Source organism: Somniosus microcephalus, chromosome 11 (assembly GCF_052327205.1).
Source record: "Somniosus microcephalus isolate GS21.2 chromosome 11, FLI_Smic_1.0, whole genome shotgun sequence".
In the NCBI taxonomy this organism is placed as follows: domain Eukaryota; kingdom Metazoa; phylum Chordata; class Chondrichthyes; order Squaliformes; family Somniosidae; genus Somniosus; species Somniosus microcephalus.
Window position 1 is genome coordinate 193,681,190 of NC_140997.1, and position 21,544 is coordinate 193,702,733.

At 45.5% G+C, this 21,544-nt stretch overlaps 1 protein-coding gene across 1 annotated transcript in view; it reads left to right on the top strand.

The window, feature by feature from the left end:
* dnah12 (dynein, axonemal, heavy chain 12) overlaps positions 1-21,544 on the top strand; it is a 429,714-nt gene that overhangs the window by 60,702 nt on the left and 347,468 nt on the right. Inside the window, exons 11-14 of the mRNA XM_086001602.1 lie at positions 4,498-4,676; positions 13,194-13,329; positions 18,026-18,151; positions 20,093-20,227. Of these exons, the coding sequence (XP_085857728.1) occupies positions 4,498-4,676; positions 13,194-13,329; positions 18,026-18,151; positions 20,093-20,227 (576 nt within the window). The remainder of the gene's footprint in view (positions 1-4,497; positions 4,677-13,193; positions 13,330-18,025; positions 18,152-20,092; positions 20,228-21,544) is intronic.

The following is a 21,544-nucleotide window of genomic DNA, read 5'->3' on the forward strand; positions in this document are numbered from 1 at the left end:
CCAACATCCTGAGAGCAAATATATTAAAAAAATTGAGGGACAGCAGCCTTGGGTTAGGGATAAACTGACTGTCACATGAGGGAACTAAGAGAGGCTCAGTGAAGGTTAGTTTTCCTCAGATGCTCCTGAAAATAACCTCAAGGATTTCTGACTCCCTTTTCTTGTTTTCAAACATTTATATATTGTGTAAATCTAAAATTGTATTACATAGTATTTACAGCACAAAAACAGGCTATTCGGCCCAACATATCCATATTGGTGTTTATGCTCCACATCAGCCTCCTCCCCCCCTACTTCATCTAACCTCATCAACATATCCTTCTATTCCTTTCTCCCTCGTGTGTTTATCGAGCTTCCCCATAAATGCATCAATTTATCAATAACTTCAGCTTTACACATCCTGATTGATCTGTCAATCAAATCTTTAGGCTGAAGACAGTTGCAGAAGTTCGTAAACTATCAAAGGCCTTCTAACCATCTGTGAGGGTGTAACTTTTCCATCACCCTAGGCTGTATCCGTTTGATAGATGCAGCCTTCCAAGGTTGCCTTTGCATGCGGCCGTTTATGTCTGATTAATACAACCATTTCCTGACCCCTTCATCTAACCATCATAAAAATATCTCACAACACCTGCGTCCTGTGAAGTTGAAACACAAATAGCCTACAAGATGCGTGTTGCCTACACACCCACTCGGGCCTCTAAACTCTCAAGGGCGTGTTACACGTTAGTTACAGGACCTGTTTATATAAAAGTGATAATCAAACTGTTAGTGAGATCAACTACAATTGAAAAGTCATTGGACACAATTAATATAAAAAAATTAATATGAAGAGAAACCAATAGCAGTACCATCTGATTAGCCATTTCCTAACAATATTATATTTCAACAACTGAAAAACGATTCTAACTAACCCCAATTTCAACGTGATACATGCTGGCCTAGATTTTCATTATTTTCAGGATTCCTGCCAAAAGTTGGTGGGGAGGAATTTTTCCGTCAGCTCTGATCCATCCTGTTTTCCTGGGTCAGCATGAATTTGATACATTGTGGCCAATTTTCACTTGCTGAAATCGACGTAAATGGGGCAGCAATGGCCTCAAAATGGTATTGGTAGACTTTTTGTCCTGTTAATGCGAACACTCTGCCTGCTGCCACTTTTATAGGGGATTCCGCTGGGCTGCCTATTTCAGATAGTAGGCCCCTTTTAATATGCAAATAGGTGTCCTATGATGTACATAGGACTCCTATTGCCATTTTAGGACAGAACTGGTTGGAGTGTGCAATGTGCACACTCTAACCAGTTTTACAGGCAATAGGGCTAAAAAGGCCCCCGAAAAGATAAGGCTTAATTTTCTTTGCAGAAGTGCTCCTCCAAGCTTCACAAAAATAATCTAGGCTGTTGGGTGGGTTTCCAGTGCTATGTGCACTCTCAGTTAGGAGTGGGGGGAAATCCGATGATGCTGCAACGTTTCGCGAGCTGTAGCAGCTTAAAGGGGCAAGTCAACGGGAACTATTTAAATTTTGTGCGGCAACTCACCTGTTCTAGCAATGAAGAGGCCGGAGCCATTTTGAGACCCAGGCCTCATTTAAATAGAGCTGGTGAGTTGCTGGCGCAATATCAGGTGGCAAAATAAGTCCATGGACGATTTGCAATCTCGGAGGGGGAACTTGGAGCAGCAGCAGGCCAGATTATTTTTGTGGGGCCTATAGGAGCACTCCTGTTTCTCTTGGCCCCATAAGAATAATACTTTTAGCATCTCACTTACTACGTCTGTGTATTCTACCTTTCAATAAATCTATCAGTTTTATCCTATATGCATTAGTTTGATGATGTGGTGGTATTTACCATCTTTTGGAGAGTTAGGAGCAGTTTGCAGTTCACTGGAGTCCACTTATAAAAATTGCCCTTTTTGCATAAACACAAGACAAAGTGTTGGGAAAAAGCCTAAATTGTAACCGGTAGCTATCCTTTCTTTGTACTGCATTTGTTCACTGCCTATGCTTTTAATGCACTTAAAACTGTTGGTTGTAATGCTTAATTTTCTGGATTTTTCCAACTTGAGAAAAAAACCCTGCAAATTCACTTCCACTGAATGTTCTGAAGGCCCGCCCTGTTATAAATTTTAGGTCTGCTCTCGAAATTCTCTTGGGTTCATTATCTCTGGTCTCTCCCACAAGCTGATTTTGCATCCCTTATGATCAGGAGTTTAACTTTACAGCACATATCTAGCTATACAATAGCGTTACTTGAGGATATAACAACAAAATCCCCATGTTATATGAATGGGATATCGTATTCATTCGTGATCTTCCAGACTTCTGAAAGGTGGACTGAATAACACTTTAGTCTGACAAGGCCAGATGTGAATTGTCAAGTTATTTTATTTTACAGTCAGTAAGTTAACTTGCAGACTAACAGTTCCAGTAAATCTCACCTCACTTTAACTTAATTTCCATAAACCACCTTGTAGTATAGCAAATAGTAAAACATGCCATACTTATCAGCCATACTGGGCTAAACATTCAGTCTTTCTGGTCAGCCTTTTTTTATAATTCATTCATGGGATGTGGGCGTCACTGGCAAGACCAGCATTTATCGCCCATCCCTAATTGCCCTTGAGAAGGTGGTGGTGAGCCGCCTTCTTGAACCGCTGGTCTGTGTGGTGAAGATACTCCCACAGTGCTGTTAGGGAGAGAGTTCTAGAATTTTGACCCAGCGACGATGAAGGAACGGCAATATATTTCCATGTCAGGTGTTCCCATGCGCCTTGTCCTTCTAGGTGGTAGAGGTCATGGGTTTGGGAAGTGAGGCGAAGAAGCCTTGGCGAGTTGCTGCAGTGCATCTTGAAGATGGTACACACTGTAGCCATGGTGCGCTGGTGGTGGAATGAGTGAATGTTTAAGGTGGTGGATGGGATGCCAATCAAATGGGTTACTTTGCCCTGGATGGTGTTGAGCTTCTTGAGTATTGTTGAAGCTGCACTCATCCAGGCAAGTGGAGAGTATTCCATCACACTCCTGACTTCTGAATTGTGCCTTGTAGATGGTGGAAAGGCTTTGGGGAGTCAGGAGGTGAGACACTTGCCGCAGAATACCCTTCCTCTGACCTGCTCTTGTAGCCATAGTATTCATGTGGCTGGTCCAGTTAAGTTTCTGGTCAATGGTGACCCCCAGGATGTTGATGATGGGGGATTTGGCGATGGTAATGCCGTTGAATGTCAAGGGGCGGCTGTTAGATTCTCTCTTGTTGGAGATAGTCATTGTCTGACACTTGTATGGCACGAATGTTACTTGCCACTTATCAGCCCAAGCCTGAATGCCGTCCAGGTCTTACTGCATATGGGCACGGACTGCTTTTCTCTGAATCTGACCAGCTCTATCTTGAACAAGGAAAACTGTCCACCCTTTATGTCCTTTACTAGATCATTCACAAAACTGACTCCAGAACATGGGTTCTTCCTCATTAGACAGGAAGCCAGTAGTGATTTCTGACTCCTCTCCATCTGTGGGTTGGGCAGCAGGTCTACCTGTTAAAGTGGCTACTGTGCCCCTAGGTGGAATCCCCTTGAAACTAACTCCTTCTGTTTTTCAAATGGATCTTCATCTTGTCACAAGGAGGCTGGGATGAACCAACTGACTCTCACAGTCCCAATTTGAAGTGTTATGTGTCCATCTAACTTTAATACACATTCCTCTCTTCCCAATACTCTGGCTGCTGTAGGAATTTTAATCCCTTGTGAGTTCCATTTAACTTAAAAGTAACATTTTAATATAAATCACACCCAGCTCTTCCGTGGCCAAATGGTCAAAATTCCTGAAATGTGGCATACCAATTCATTCAAAAAGCAGAATTGACCTATGGAAGAATATGCTGTCACACATGGAGGCTTACAGCAGCATTACAATTCACTGGGTAGATTTAGAACAGCAACAAAATTAAACTTGAGCTCTCACATGGTTCAATGAAGAACGTGGTATTGAGTCATATAGATCAGAAACATCCCAGGTTTGATCTCTGATTTTGTTATGTTAGCTTTCAGCCAAGGAAGTGGTGGGGCTGCCACAATTGGCCTCTGCACCCCTGGGATAGAAAGAAAAAAGTAACTTCTGGTTCTTGCTCTTGATCAGTATTCAGTGCTTCTTGCCTGAAATTATACATGGTCGTTGGGTGAGGACAGGATTGACTTCTGCTGTGATGCTCTCTACAATCAAAGAACCTGCCAGCTTTCACTGCCTGGGCTCACACATGAAGAACAGCCACTTGAAAGAGGTGCCAAAGTGATGTATCTCTTCAGGACTAACTGACTTCAGGAGAAGAGGGAAGTAAAAAGATTGGGAGAGGAAGACAGACAGAGGGAAATTAGTAACAGAGGAGAAGAAAAGTAACAGTAAACCTTTAATGTAATATTAATTTGTAGGCAGCACTTTTTTATATCCAGTAAAAACCTAGTAGTTCTCTCTTTACATCTCAATAATTTTGTAATTTCCATTAAGTTTATAGAACAGTTTCGTCACTTGGCAGTGGAGATCTCGAGTCTGCCAAAAGTTGCCCACTTTCATATGGTGCGATTGGATTGTGAGGACATAAAGCATGGCCTGTCAGAAAAAGCAAGGAGCTTTGCAGATATGCTGCTGGATGGACTGGTTGCAAAACACAGAGAAGAAAATGAACAGTAAGTCAGTGTTACAAATGGTTATTGATGACTAAAATAACAAATTATTGTTCGTTTCAATTCTTGTTTTGTTAATTCTGAAATGCATTCTTTACGTGCAAGACGTCTTTCCTGTATCCTAAATCATATTTGCTAATGAGATCAAAGAGGTTGCACCATGAATGATATAGTAATGGAGCACGCTTGACAAGAACATGCATTTATATAGTGCCTTTAACGTAGAAAATGCCCCAACGTGCCTCACAGAGGCGTAGGAGAAAAAATGGATCCAGAGCCAAAGAAGAAGATATTTGAAGGGGTGACTAAAAGCTTGATCAAAGAGGTGGGTACTAAGGAGGGGAAATAAATCAAAGTGTAGGGCCTAGGTGGGTGAAGACAGTTGCCATGGAGAGGTGAAGGGAGGGGTGGGAAGAGAAGGCACAAGGCCAGAGTCCAAGGAACAGAGAGTTCAAGGGGTGGGGTGGGATTAAAGCGCTAGAGGAAGCTAGAGATAGAGAAAGGCAAGGCAATGGTGGGATTTAAATATAAGGATGAGAATTAAAAAATTTGGAAGACCAGCAGCAAATCTAGATTAGCAAGGACCGGGGTGATGGGCAAGCAGGATTTGGTATAGGATAGGATATGGGCAGTAGAGTTTTTGATGAGCTGAAGTTTACAGAGGGTAGATGATGGGATGTTGGCCAGAACAGAATGGGAATAAAATATGGAGGTGACAAAGGCACCGATGAGGGTTTCAGCAGCAGATGGGCTAATGTAGAGGTGGAGATAGACTTTGTTATGGAGGTGTAAGTAGGCTGTCTTTTTGATGAAGAGGATATGGGGTCAGAAGCTCAGCTTGTGGTCAAATAGGATGGCGAGCCCCCCAGCAGTCTGGTTCAACCTGAGACTGTGGCCAGGGATGGGGGATGGAAACGCTGTTGAGGATATGGAGTTTGTAGCGGGCGTCAAGGACGATGGTCTTTCCAATGCAGGAAATTACACCTCATATAAATCTGGATGACAAGCAGTCTGATTACACAGAGGCAGAGAGTCAAGAGAGGTAGTGGAGAGTTAGAACTGGGTGTCATCAGTGTATAAGTAGAAACTGACACCATGTCTGAAGGTGATGCTGTCAAGGATCAGTATGTAGATGAAAAGAAGAGGGGGCCAAGGATGTATTCTTGGGGACTTTGGAGGTGACAACTCGTGGGTGTGAAGAGAAGCCATTGCATGCAGTGTAGTAAAGAGGTGATTCCCATGATCCTAGTCTCACCTGCATTGTAGTCGAGGATAGATGCTTTCTCCAGCAAGGACAGGAAGTTGAAAAGAGAATCATAACCAGGTTATTTTGTACATCTTCTAGCAACAGGTTCAGAAGAACATTGTCAGAAGCCTGGATGTAGTTTGCTTACATTGACAGTCTCTATGAAGACTTGTATGGGCAGCACCATCCTGACTAGAGAGATGGGACTCAGCATGAGGAAGGGGAAGTAACAAATCTACAAAATATTAAAAACCGTACATCTGCATGCACATGTGTCTGCACCACCTGACTTCCTGTTGCCACATTTTTGTGCCAACATTTTTCCATTAAAATTTCCTGTATCCACATTTAATATGCATTTTGCCCATGTAAACTTGTGTAATTGGGTGGCAGTGCTGATTTGCAGCCTGGTAGCAGGGGCAGTCGTACAGTGGCATTGGAACATGTTACCATTTCTAAGGATGACAGCATGTCTCCATCCTTGCCACCTCCTCAATCAATGTCTGCACTGGTACCAAAGCCAGACTGGCCCAGCAGCTGACGATTTGCTGCAGTCTGCAACCGGATCATCTCAGGCTTTAGGTCCTAGAAGTCACTGACCACGAGCGTTTCAATAGCTCTTGTCTGAGCCAATGCAGCCTTCCACCTCCAAGGCTGAAGTCATTAGGGGAGCACATCAGCACTAGAGTAGGTAAGAGGCCACTTTAAGACTGTGTGACGGCATTTGTGTAAACTAGTAAAATGGTAAACCTTTTTGATATCTTTGTGCGCACAGTGTTTTTGTAGTAGCTAGTGACCTTAAAAAGTAGGATGACAAATATCAATGTTGGTCTTTGGGCCAATATAGTTTATTGGAGTTTGAAAGGACTGCGACAGATGTTGGACATGACTATTAATGCAAGGGAGCAGGAACTGTTCCGCTGAGGCACTCTTTAAGGAGCTTCTGCCGAAGAGCTCTGGCTGCAAAAAGAAAAAGACTTGCATTTATATAGCACCTTTCACAACCTCAAGATGTCCCAAAGCGCTTTACAGCCAACGAAGTAGTTTGGAAGAGTTGTCACTGTTGTAATGTAGGAAATGTTATAAATCTCATCATCAAGAAACTACTTATGAAATAACGCTGGACGGCCAGCTGGTGGCGCCGTCCAAGGAGTATAAATACTCGGGCGTGGGCCCAGCTTGCCAGGGACATTTTGTAAGACAAGGAGCTAGTGAAATACAACTAGACCTCCATGCTCTGAAACAAGTTGATTAAAGCCTTGCTTTATGCTCAAACCAAGTGTGTAGTGAGTTTTATTATGTCAGGGACCTCAGCAGCCAATTTGCGCACAGCAAGCTCCCACAAACAGCAATGTGATAATGACCAGATAATCTGTTTTTGTTATGTTGATTGAGGGATAAATATTGGCCAGGGCTCCGGGGATAACTCCCCTGCTCTTCTTTGAAATAGTGCCATGAGAACTTTTACGTCCACCTGAGAGAGCAAAGGGGGCCTCCGTCTAACATCTCATCCGAAACACGGCACCTCCGACAGTGTAGCAACCCCTCAACGCTGCACTGGCGTGTCAGCCTAGATTTTTGTGCTTGTTTCTGGAGTGGGACTTGAACCCACGACCTTCTGACTCAGAGGCGAGAGGGCTACCCACAGAGCTGGAAGTGATCAGTAAAAGTGGGGGGTAGGGGAGGAGGCACACTAATGAGGGGCTCACCCAGTGGCTGGCAGTGGACTGCAGAATTTTTGTGGGACCAAGAATAACATTCTTGCTAGGACCCTGATTTGTACATGTAAGCAGCCTCTTATCTGTTTAAGGTAGGCATGCTGTGCAAACATTTGCAGACCCATCTGAAAATTGCATCAGGTAGGCCTTGGGCATCCAAGTGGGATTCAGGTGAGAGTGCTAACCACTGAGCCACGGCTGACACTTGCAGGCAGGTTTTGTAGCCCTCCCACTTCCTCACCATCCTGAATGTCATCAGTGTCATCGTCCTCGTTGAAGGTCCTTGTTTTAATGCTGGCTCCACGGGTTGTCCCTGTTGCAGAGCAAAGTTGTGCAGCAAACCACTATCATACAGAACACTCTTTCTGGACTGTATTGGAAGAAGCCACCAGATCTGTCCAAGCAACAAAGTCATAGCTTGAGGACTCCAAAGGTCTGCTCAGTGATGGTTCTCGTTGACTCATGGATCTGCTTATAACTCAGTTTGACTACCAAGCATGGGTTCCTGAGAGTAGTCATGGAGCCAAGTGTGCACGGAATAGCTATTGTCCCCAAGAAGCCAGCCTTTCACTTGCTATGCAGGGACACAGAATGGGAATGGAGGATTGCTGCAATATAAATGCATCACAGCAACTACCAGGAAAGTGGCCACAGACCTGCATGATGCACTGCTGGTGATCATGATGTGCCTCAATAAATCCGAGACTCAATGTTAGCGGAACAAAACAAGGCTTTTATTAACTTAGAAGGTAACACACAGTGGAGAGGTGTCTTCCATCCAGAGGTCTGTAGTACTGGATGTGAGGCACGCTGAGCCTGCTTACATAGGGGCCAGGTATGGGCGGAGCCCTACACACAATACAATACAAGGTGAGGAAACGGAACTGAGGTAAGGGAAATGAAACTGAAACTAAACCACAGTCACAGGCACAATCACACAGAGAATACAGATGAGTGATGAATGGCATATTTCATCACATTCACCCCTTCTATAGATTTAGTCTGTTCAGGGTTTGATAGTCCTCTGTGACCGACGTGGCTGTTGTGGTGCCGCGGGTGTCGGCTGGGTGTCCCCGGTGGCCTCCTGGGTCTCTGCCGGGGGCGCCGCCAGGGTTGTTGAAGGGGTAATTGGTGGGGGTACCGTTGGTCGATGTTCTTCCGGGGGTGATGAAAGAGTAGTGGGTGGGTAAGAGTTGCTGTGATCGTTGTTGCTGCTGTTGTCGTGGTTGTTGTCGTTACCGGCTGGGGCGACGTCTTTTATGGACACGGTGTCCTCCCTTCCGTCGGCGTGCCGGACATACGCGTATTGGGGGTTGGCGTGGAGTAGGTGCACTGACTCCACGAGAGGGTCCGTCTTGTGGCCCCTCACATGCCTTCGCACGAATACCGGACCTGGGGTGGAGAGCCATGAAGGCATGGATACGCCTGAGGTGGATTTCCGGGGAAAGACAAACATTCGTTCATGAGGCGTGGCATTAGTGGCAGTACACAATAGCGACCGTATCGAATGGAGCACATCTGAGAGGACTTCCTGCCAGCGGGAGATAGGGAGGCCCTTGGTCCTTAGAGCTAGAGTGACTGCTTTCCATACTGTCCCGTTCTCTCGCTCCACTTGACCGTTACCCCGGGGGTTGTAGCTGGTGGTACGGCTCGTGGCGATCCCCCTGGACAGCATGTACTGGCGTAGCTCTTCACTCATGAAGGACGCCCCCCTATCCGTATGGATGTAGCTCGGCATACCGAACAGGCAGAACAGGCTGTTGAGGCATTTAATGACCGTGGCGCTGGTCATGCCTGGGCAGGGGAAGGCGAATGGGAAACGGGAGTATTCGTCCACAATGTTCAGGAAGTAAACATTGCGGTCGACGGACGGGAGGGGGCCCTTGAAGTCTAAGCTGAGCCGCTCAAAGGGCCGTGTAGCTTTGATTAAGTGGGCTCTATCTGGGCGGTAGAACCGAGGCTTGCACTCAGCGCAAGTGCGGCAGTTCCTGGTCAGAGACCGAACTTCCTCAATCGAGTAGGGTAAGTTACGGGACTTTATGAAGTGGAACAGCCGCGTGACCCCTGGGTGGCAGAGGTCGTTGTGGAGGGTCTGTAGCCGATCCCCGGTGGCGCTGGCACACATCCCTCATGAGAGGGCGTCGGGGGATTCGTTAAGGGCCCCTGGCCGGTAAATGATGTCATAATCGAAGGTGGAGAGCTCGATCCGCCACCTAAGAATCTTATCATTTTTAATCTTCCCCCTCTGTTTATTATTGAACATAAACGCTACCGACCGCTGGTCGGTAAGTAGGGTGAAGCGTTTGCCGGCTAGGTAGTGGCGCCAGTGGCGCACTGCCTCCACGATGGCTTGGGCCTCCTTTTCCACGGAGGAGTGTCTGATCTCGGGCCCTTGGAGGGTCCTCGAGAAGAAAGCTACGGGCCGCCCCGCCTGGTTGAGGGTGGCCGCCAAGGCAAAGTCAGACGCATCACTTTCCACTTGAAAGGGAGTGTTCACGTCCACTGCCTGTAGCGTGGCCCGCTCAATATCCCGCTTAATGCTTTTGAAGGCGGCGTGGGCCTCAGCAGAGAGCGGATAAGAGGATGCTTTCAAGAGGGGGCGGGCTTTGTCGGAGTAGTTGGGGACCCATTGGGAATAATAAGAAAATAACCCCAGGCACCTTCTCAGGGCTTTGGGAGTGTTGGGCAGGGGCAGCTCCCGTAGGGGGCTCAATCGGTTGGGGTCTGGTCCGATTACCCCATTCTCCACCACGCTGCCTAGTATGCAGAGGCGCGTGGTGTTGTAAACGCACTTGTCCTCGTTGTAAGTGAGGTTGAGTTTTTGTGCGGTTTTCAGGAACCTCCCGAGGTTCGAGTCGTGATCCTGCTGGTTGTGACCGCAGATGGTGACGTTGTCGAGGTAGGGGAAGGTTGCCTGCAAGTGGTGGTCATCGACCATGCGGTCCAGCTCCCTCTGGAAGACCGAGACCCCATTCGTCACCCCAAAGGGGACTCTGAGGAATTGGTAGAGGCGTCCGTTCGCCTCGAAGGCGGTGTACGGGCGGTCCTCTGGTCTGATAGGGAGCTGGTGGTACGCTGACTTGAGGTCGATGGTGGAGAACACCCGGTATTGGGCGATTTGGTTCACCATTTCTGATATGCGGGGTAGCGGGTAGGCGTCTAGTTGGGTGTACCTGTTGATCGTTTGACTATAGTCGATCACCATCCGTTTCTTCTCGCTACCCCTTACCACCACCACTTGGGCGCGCCACGGGCTGTTGCTGCGTTCAATAATGCGCTCCTTCAGGAGCCTGTCTACCTCGGTCGCGATAAACCGCCTGTCCTCCCAGCTGTACCTCCTGCTTTTGGTCGCTATTGGCCGGCAGTTAGGGGTAAGGTTCGCGAATAGCGAAGGTGGCTTTACCTTCAGGGTAGCCAGACCGCACACTGTGAGGGGCGGCTGGGACCCACCGTAATTGAGCGTGCTGCTTTGGTGGTGGCACTGGAAATCCAGGCCCAAGATCACGCTCGCACATAGATTCTTCATGATTAGTACTTTAAAATTATCGTATACAGTTCCGTTAACGGACAATTGTACCGTGCAGTAACCCATAATGGTCGATGTCTGGGTTTTATCAGCCATAGAGATGGTACCCCGAGTAGGGACCACCTTTAGGGAGAGTTGTTGTGCTAGTTCAGGGTGGATAAAACTCTCCGTGCTTCCACTGTCAATTAAACATTTAACCCCGCACCCGTTTACCTCGATGTCCACCATTGATTTGGATAGCGGGTGCGGCCTGGTCTGGTCCACTGTGACCGATGCCACTGTAGGGCCCTGATCGAGACAAGATGGCGTCCACGCTGTCTGCTCACAAGATGGCGGACCCCACGAGGTCGGGCAAGATGGCGTCCAAGATGGCTGCTCCCACGGCGCACACGCAGCGGTGGCGGGTTTTCCGGCGGGGTTCCCTCTGCACACCTTCCCGAAGTGCCCCTTCTTACCGCACTTAAAGCAGGTGGTGCCTTTCGCCGGGCACAGGTTTCTGGTGTGCTTTGGCTGCCCGCAGAAGTAGCAGTTGGGTCCCCGACGCGTCGCGGCTGTCGTAGGGCTTCTGGGGGGAGAGCGGGGCCCCGACGGTGTCGGGCTGCCGGGCGGGGAAGATGCCTTCCAAGATGGCGGCGCCCTTGGTGCACACGTGGCGGCGTGGGTGGCGCGGGCTGAAGAGTAGGCGTCCGAGTTTCTCTGGGCCACATCCAGGGATCGCGCTGTGTCCACAGCCTGTTTCAGGTCCAATCCCGTTTTTTCCAGCAGTCTCTGCCGGATGTAAGCGGAGCTGAGGCCTGTGATGAAGGCATCGCGAACAAGCTCGTCAGTGTACACTGCGGCTTTTACATCTTGGCACTTGCAGTCTTTGCCAAGCATTTTCAGGGTGACTAGGAACTCATCCAGCGATTCCCCAGGTCGCTGTGCGCGAGTAGCGAGCAGATGCCTAGCATACACCTCATTCGTAGGCTGCTGGTAATGCGCCTTTAAGATGTCACAGGCGGCCGGGTACGTGTCGGCGTCTTGGATGAGGGGGTAAACCCTGTGGCTTACCCAATTCCGCAGGATTCCGAGTTTCATACTTTCAGCGTCCGTAGCGCCTGTGACGGCTGCGGAATTGTCCAGGAAGAATTCCGTACACATAAACCAGTGTCCGAAGCGTGCCGATGCGTCCGAAGCATGCTGGTCCAAATCCAAACGTTCGGGCTTCAAGAGTTGATCCATTGTGTTGAAAAGTAAGTTAATAAAATTGATGTGCCTCAATAAATCCGAGACTCAATGTTAGCGGAACAAAACAAGGCTTTTATTAACTTAGAAGGTAACACACAGTGGAGAGGTGTCTTCCATCCAGAGGTCTGCAGTACTGGATGTGAGGCACGCTGAGCCTGCTTACATAGGGGCCAGGTATGGGCGGAGCCCTACACACAATACAATACAAGGTGAGGAAACGGAACTGAGGTAAGGGAAATGAAACTGAAACTAAACCACAGTCACAGGCACAATCACACAGAGAATACAGATGAGTGATGAATGGCATATTTCATCACAGATCACACACCAGTTGTACAGTAACACCTTTGCAATTCATGAAAGCAGTGGCTCGTCTGAAAGAGCCCTCAGAATGAAATGTATACGGTTATACGGACTTGGGGGAAGGCTGCGATCTGCTTGCACCCCAGAGCCCTAATACAAAAACAAAATACTGTGGATGCTGGAAATCTGAAATAAAAACAGAAAATGCTGGCAATATTCAGCAGGTCAGGCAGCATCTATGGAGAGAGAAACAGAGTTAACGTTTCTCTCTCCACAGATGTTGCCTGACCTGCTGAGTATTTCCAGCATTTTCTGTTTTTACCCCAGAGCCCTATCCTGTTTCTGGTTGTCATTATATATTAGTTGACATTATATATCATTGGATTTTCTAAGTGTGTATTTACATCTTCCTCCAAGACTTTGCTCCCGATAAATATCTCAAAATCTTATCAAATTTGAGCCTATTGAATATAAAAGTATAATTTGATTTTTTTTTGTAGGATTTGTCACGAGTTTGAATATATTGTAGATAAAGCTTTGAACATTCCTGAAAGCACAAAAGAAATGTTGGACGTGGTAGACTATGTGAATGAAGCAAAAAGTAAAGGTATTGCGGCTCTGAATGTAAGAATCAAAGTAAGTATTAAAAAATCCTCAGTAAATATTTATATACTAGTTTGTGGCATTGGTCATAGAGAGCGAAGTGAATTGCCTGAAAGTACAATAATAGTAAAATTGAATAAATAATGGCCTAGAATGTGGCAGACATCAGACCGCTGGCTCTTTCTGGCAAAAAAATGGCAGCTGCCTCACTTCCGCCTGCCTCCAGCACAGGACTCGGCAGCACCATTTTGGTAAGGGCCATAACGCTGCCATTAGCAGTGCTGGACCTAGAAATGTAAATCAGCAGAGCATGATGTCAGTTGGCATGTTTGACGCCACGTCTGCAAACTTCGACCTTTTCGCTGACTATACCGCCGGTTCCTAAACACTCTCAGAAAAGCGTGCGTACAGCAGACCGACAGAGACGGTGTCAGCACTTTTTAAAGGGACACACACATCTTTCAGGTAAGTTTGGATTTTAGATTTTGGGGGGAAAAATTGGGTTGCTTTGCGCCTCCCGTTAGCGCAAAGCACCTAGTGCCTGGGCGCGGCGCCGCTAACGCCCCCCCGCGAAATTCAGCTGGAGGTTAGCGGCAGTGGTAGCTGGTAGCGCCCTGTGGCGCTGCACCTCTGGCAATGATGTCATTGCAGTGTGCAGTGCCCCGCTCACACCCCTACCGCAAACTTTGGTCATGCCCCCTGACATACCGCCAGATGATATGTCCGATAGGGTCAGGATGGTGTTTTTGCAGCCGTGGCGGCGCTAATTAATGGGCAGGTGCCGGGCAGCCATTTTTTTAGGGGCTGCCTGCCAACACCTGCCCCCTTTCCGTTCCCTCATGCAGGGTGCTGGCCACGATCGGTCAGCCCGGCCCTCCTCTTGAGTGCTGGGCTATTTTCCCAGCACCCTGCTTCCTGGTGGTCCAGCAGGGCCCCGGTGCATGCTGCGCCCCTCCCCTTTAATCAGGGGAGGGAGGCCTGTAATACCGCCACGCTACGTGCCGACGCGTGCGGCGCTGTTGCACGTAGCTCCATGATATTGAATGGTAGCGCCCCACGAAGCAGGGGGTGCGCTTCCAGTGGTACCCCACCTCTTGCTTCGGGTGCTACCAATCAATTTACAGCGTGGGGTCAAGATGCTGCCTGACTTGCTGAGTATTTCCACCACTGTCTGCTTTTATTTCAGATTTCAAGGGCTGGATTTTCATTGAGGAGGTGGGTAGGAGGCGGGACTACAACTTTCAGGGTTGTAGTCCCGCCTCCATCGAGTTATAGCCAACCCATGCGATTTTGACTTGATTGACCTTGTTGAGCCCGCCCAGTGGGCTCAGCAGGCCAATTAAGGGCCACCCGACAACAGGTGATGTCACAGATTGATATTTCATCTGTCAAGACCTTTTGACAGATGAAATATCAGCGTTTGACAGCTGTTTGAAGCTGTCAAACACTGACAATCTGTACTCTAAGTTAATTCTTTCCTCTCAGGATGATTTAGAGATCTCTCCGGAACAGAAAGCTGAATGCTGCAATTTTTGACAGATCGCAGCCATTCTGCTTTCTGTGCCGGTGAGATGAGGGGCTCCCGAGACCTGAAGGAAGGAAGGCTGTAAAGATAAGTAAAACTTCTGTAAATACTTTAAACACACCAAACACACTTACCTCTGAACTCATGCACCCATCACTCACCTGAATACCAGACATCTCGACCCCTCCAAGCCCTTCAGCCCGACGGCCCGCCTCGCTAACTTGGCATGGTTTGGAGCTGCCGGGAATCCCACACTTCAAGAATGAAAATAGGGATTAGGCTAAAAACTGCCTGTTAACTACCAAGCTGTGCTGCTATGACTTACCCTTTAATTAATTCAAATTAAATTAAATCAAATCAATGCCACTAATTACACTACAATTAAATGATATACTCAAGGGCCCTTGTTTACTAGCATTCCCCGCTACACAACAGAGACCCTAGAAACTATAAACCACAAAAATTAAGTTTGTAAAAAAGCGAGAAAGAGAGAAATACTCACCAACCAATCACTTACCTGCTTTCTGGTGATGTCACACTTTGATTACTTTTTACTTCTCGCTGCTGCCGCCGGTGAGTCTGGGCCGCTCTCTCTCTCCCCGCTCCTTAACTCCTCAGTCTCCGCGCTCAGTCTCCACCCAGGGCCACTCTCGCTGCTGCCGCTGGTGAGTTTGGGCCGCTCTCCCTCTTCCCGTTCCTTAACTCCTTGGTCTCCATGCTCAGTCTCCACCCAGGGCCGCTCTCGCTGCTGCCGCCAGTGAGTCTAGGCCGCTCTCTCTCTCCCCGCTCCTTAAATCCTCGGCCTCCGCGCTCAGTCTCCCAGGGCCACTCTCGCTGCTGCCGCCGGTAAGACATTCCACAATTCCAATTGTTTCCTTTCTGGGCCGGAGAGGTTGAATGACATTGTAGGAACATAAATCTTGTCATTAAAAGGGTACTTAAGCTGTTAATTACCAGCCTTAACTTTATGTGCAAGTTTAATTGGTAATTAAGACGCAAATGCAGCAATTTCTTGAAACTCATGGGACAGTTAATGGCGAACTTTCGATTTTGCGAGGCTGACAGCAGGGGCACCACAAATTGCCCATCAAGCTACTCACTGGGTAGCTCTTCCTTGCCACAAATTGCTGGATGATTTACACACAAATAACACCATGCACATTAAACATGCCATTATTTTACTAGCAAATTCTGGCTCATGATATCCCGTTTAGATCATGAGGGCGTAATTTTTTTTACACCTCTGGGTGACACTGTTGTACGATTAGATATTGGGCAGTATGGGCACACTCCTGAACACAAGACGCTTGGATTGCTTATACAAATGACCAGCAAGCTGAACCTGGGAGAATATATGCTGCCAGACCCAAAATTTGCAAGTTACCAAGGACAATTTTTGCCGTATAGAAAGCCTCTAAGACCATACTTTCAAGTGTGATACTGCGCCTTATTGTTTCCGTTGAAAGTTAGAAACAAAATTGCTTTTCACTACATTTTGGTTCGAGGGATTGAAAGGTTTAAAGATTAAGCGATTTGTAATTCTCACTTGAGGTGAGATCACAGCCATGACACTTTTCTTTTAGTTTTAGTACAATGTATTACTGAGATTGTGGGGCATTTTAACCTGCAGTTAGACCTTTTTGTCTTACCAGCAGTAAGTATAGCATGTCCACAATGAAGAATTAATGGTTGTGTAGTTATCGCTGTAGGTGCTGCGCAATAATCCACAACTAATTATTAGTATATATTGACCCGGATTTTGCGTTAATAATAACAGTGAGGCTAACAGTGCTCACCGTTATTATGGAGTAAATTGGACAGCAACTTCTGGCGTCCGCACAGGCGCAGTTAAACACGGAAATCGGAAGTTGCTGTCAGAAATACCCCGCTCCTCCACAGGGTGCGCTATAACAGGCCTCACCGATAGACTCAGCATTGAAATCAATGCAATGGCGTGAACTTGGAGTACTTGCCCACTAATTCCCCACTGAAGATGCTAGAAAAAGTTAGGGCTGGTACATTCAGGAGTAAGTGAATTTTTAACGGCGTGATAAGTGTTAATTACTGCCAAACAAGCTCTCTAGCCCTGAAAAATTAATTTTTAAAGTGTGGAGTTCCATTCCTTCAGAAGTTAATAAGTGTTGGAAATTAAAAAAATTAAAATTAAAATAATGTTTTTTACTTTTTCTGCCTGTATCTTTTATATTTCTCTCTTAATCCCATCGATCTTTCCCAATCTTTATTTTGCTTTCTGTACATGATTTAAATCTAATTTATACTTCCTGCTTTATACTTCCTGGTTTAGGCTCTGCGTGTTTCAGTGAGGGTTCTTCAGCCTAATTGGTTGAAGAGTTTCGCTGTTTCTTGACCTGCTCACAGATGCCACAGATGCCCTGTAGAAGGTGCTGTGCTGGATCAGATGCCTGATTAAAGCAAGTCTCCGCTCAAAAGCCCAAGAAAACTTTGTGGGCAGCTGTCGGCAAGGTGAACGGCGAGCACTGTTCCTTTGTGTCTGACCGCAAAATCCGGGCCATTTGCTTTTCTCGTGGGCAAATTAAAAAAAAAAGATCTTTGGAACTGAGTAGACCTCAACAGAAAATACATCTGGCTGGGTTGTTCATAAATACGATTTGTTTGAGGCGTGATCTGGCCCAAGGCTTCAACTCAGTTAACAATTCAGTTAGAACTTCAATTGTTGAATGTTTGTAATGTAATTTGATTCTTTGACCTGATTGGTCTCTGCTAACTAGGTGACCAATAGTACCATGGTGCTGGAAAATAGTTTTTTGCTCTATATTGCTACAATCATACATTCAAACAGCACAGAAAATGATTTATATACAGTTATAGAAAGGGGAAGATTTCTATCAGGAAATACTTTCAATGCAAAGTAGACATCCTTCACCATTTAGTGAATGCAAAAATTGTTTTGGACTCATCTCCCTGCAGCTACATAAAGAATCAACAGTTTTTGAATGATTTTTCTTCTTGGTAAAGAGATGCTTAGCTGACATCAATGGTGAATCCAACAGTAGGTGTCAGTGCTGTTTCATAGCCTTTTTAGTCCTGAATGCTTATTGGAAAACAGCAAATGATTTTAGAACTCAGTGACAGCTAAGCACTGATGTGCAAGATAAATTTATGTTCCACAGGAAATCTAACACCTGAAACCTCTGTAGCACATAATCCTTATTTGTTTTACAGGAGCTTAGTCGCAGGTTAGATTACCTGTTGGATGTTTATATATTCAATCCTACCGACCTCGATTTACATGCCACTGTCCTTCTTTGGCCAAAGAACATCAATCCCATTTTTGACAAAAATGATGAGGTAAGTAGAGCAACGTCCTGCATTTATATAGCGCTTTCAATGTCTCAAGGTACTTCACAAATGGAGATAGGGAAAATAGAACTTGAGCCATGGAGGGAGAGATTAGGAAGGGTGACCCAAAAGTTGGTTAGAAAGATGGATTTTGAGACGGTTTAAAAAGAAAGCAAGAGAAGTGGTGAGCCAAAGAAATTTAGGGAAGGAAATCCGGTAAGTTGGGCTGTGGCATCTGAAAGCTGTGCTGCCGGGTGAAGAAGAGGGGCCAGAGTCAGAGGATCAAAAGGTGTGGTAGGGGGTGTAAGATTGGAGGAGTTTGCAGAGACATGGTGGAGCAAGGCTGTGGATGCTTTTTAGTATGAAGCTTACTAATTGTGTACTTGTGTTTTCTATCTCGGGCACATGTGGGGCATGAACGCCAGCATAGACCAGTTGGGCCGAATGGCCTGTTTCTGAGTTGTAACTTCTATGTAATTCTAATCTCTAAGAAAACTGTGCATTTCTCCAATGTCTCAGTGATGTATGGATCCTACAGATCTAGGACACCTTCAGAAGGGAAAGAAAAGAGAGAACATTGGCAAAATAAGATTGATGGTTATAATAATAGGTACGGACTTAGAGAATACAGAAGTTTCTGTGCTGCTAGAATTATGGAATTGCTATTTGTCAGGTTTGAATAGTGTAGGTTTTACATAGAATTACATACAATATACAGCACAGAAACTGGCCATTCGGCCCAACCAGCCTATGCTGCCATTTATGCTCCACTCGAGCCTCCTCCCATCCTTCCTCATCTAATTCTATCAGCATCACCTTCTATTCCCTTCTCCCTCATATGCTTATCTAACTTCCCCTTAAATGCATCTTATACTATTTGCCTCAACTACTCCCTGTGGTAGTGAGTTCCACATTCTCACCACTCTCTGGGTAAAGAAGTTTCTTCTGAATTACCTAGTTGATTTCTTGGTGACTATCTTATGTTGATGGCCTCTAGTTTTGCTCTTCCCCACAAGTGGAAACACTCTCTGTCTACTCTATCAAAACCTTTCATAATTTTAAAGACCTCTATTAACTCACTCCTCAGCCTACTCTTTTCAAGAGAAAAGAGACCCAGCCTGTTAATCCTTTCCTGATAGGTATAACCTTGCAGTTCTGGTATAATGCTTGTAAATCATTTTTGCACCCCCTCCAGTGCCTCTATATCCTTTTTATAATATGGCGACCAGAAATGTACGCAGTACTCCAAGTGTGGTCTAACCAAGTTTCAACACAAGTTTAGCATAACTTCTCTACTTTTGAATTCTATCCCTCTAGAAATAACCCCTAGTGCTTTGTTAGCTTTTGTCATGGCCTTATTGACCTGCGTCGCAACTTTTAATGATTTGTGTATTTGTACTCCGAGGTCCCTTTGCTCCTCTACCCCGTTTAGATTCTTATTTTCCAAGTAATATGTGGCCTCCTTATTTTTCTTACCAAAATGTAATACTTCATACTTATCTATGTTGAAATTCATTTAACATTTATTAATGTTAAATTAATATTTTGAAGTTTGTTGGAGTCTGAGACTTCATAGAGGAGAGTTGAAACTGTAAAGACAGGGCAGTACTGGGGATGCCTAAAGTCCCAGATTTGTCCTGAATGTGAATTAATAGGTTTATAATTACAATCTGTGTCCATGACCTCAACGTGGTTAGCTTGTGCAGTATTCAAATGGGATTGGAAAGTGTTTATATTGGGTGGAATGTTCATCTTGAATGAGTGCACAGAACTGTTTCTAATGTATTAGACATTCAACAGAGCATGCAAAACATCTGGGTTTTAGTTAACAAGTGTAACAATTGGAGATTGTTTGTGGTATATTCAGTTTAACATATTCTAACTGGCTGTTCCACAGTGTTTAAATTGTAAATCTTGAATACTTGTCCTTATATTTTTGTGACTATACAGCTGGTTGAGAAAGCAACACTTAAAGGAGAGACTGACTTATTGGCGAAGCGGGAGAAACTCCTAATGGAACTGGAGAAGCTTTCCCGGCGCTCGGAAGAATTTACACAATGCTCTGAGCTCGACTTGATGCAGCAGGTTAGTGAAGCACTGTTAACAGTAACAACATTTTATTCACTGTTGTTTGATCTGACAATTCAAATCTTAGTTTTATAGTAATATTAATCAAGCTAGTTTAATGGATATTAAAAGAAAATCTTACTTAAGTTTGGGAATCTTGAGCTCATTCCATTATACCAGTATTCTTCTTGATCACCATGTATACATTATATGGGGTACCAAAGAATTGTTTTTATTTATTTATTTCCCTGGATCCCAAGTGGCCATTCTTCATCTGTGAGCCTGGATCAGTGAGCATCAACTCAGGAACTCCATTTTGGAGGAAATTGTAGCTAAGCCTGACCACATACGACAGATATATGCATTTCCAGTAATGATCAGTGGATTCTGATCAGGACTGGGAACCTTTGCTTTTTCTTTATTTTTCCATGCATAACACAAAGATGCATAAGCCATTTACAATATCTCCTCTGCTTCACCAGCTAGGATGGACTAATTCAGCTCAGATGAGGGATCAAACCCAAGAATTTCCTGTTCTGTGTGGTGCAGTGCTACACGGTGCATTGCGTTAATAACTGAGCCATTAAGACTAAGCACTATTTTCTTTCGAAGAAAAGCAGCAGAGAACAATTTTTGTCTTGGCTAGCTTCCCCAATGGTTTAAAAAAAATTGTCAGTGAAATACTACAAATAAAGAAATCCCAACACAAATAAAATGAAAACCCAAGGGGGAGAAATGGCGCGCTAACTTTTGAAATCTTGAAAAATTTAATGGGGTATTTAACAGCAATATAACAGCGGAAATGCCCAAGTTTTCATCAGTTTCACTGATTATACTGATTGCCGGTTATGGGGGTGGGTGGTGGGGGTGAGGGGGTGGGGTGTACACAGCGCAGCCAGTGTCAAAGCTGTGAATGACTGGCCGCAACTTCAGGATTTCCCCATTTAGATGCGCATGTGCAGTCAGTTTCAGAGGGGTAATAACGGCGAATGCTGTTAGTTCGCCATTATTACCCACTGCAAATTCCGGGCCTATGTATTTTGGTAGTTGTCACTTTAAAACTCACTGCACAAAGGAGTTTAGTAGCCAGTAAAAGTCACAGTTCTTGTACCAAGCTTATCCCAAAACAGAGTTGCAATGTTTGTTGTTGTTGAATTTGAATGGCTAATTATTCAAAATCCAGGATGTTCTGTTAACTATTTTATGGAATATAAATGAAACAATTTTGTTTGCATCAGGGCAGTTGGAAAATTTCATGAGAAAAGATAGTTCTCAAGAAAATATTAACTGGAAAATATCTAAGTTCTCAGAAAAGCAACCAACGATTCCAAGATA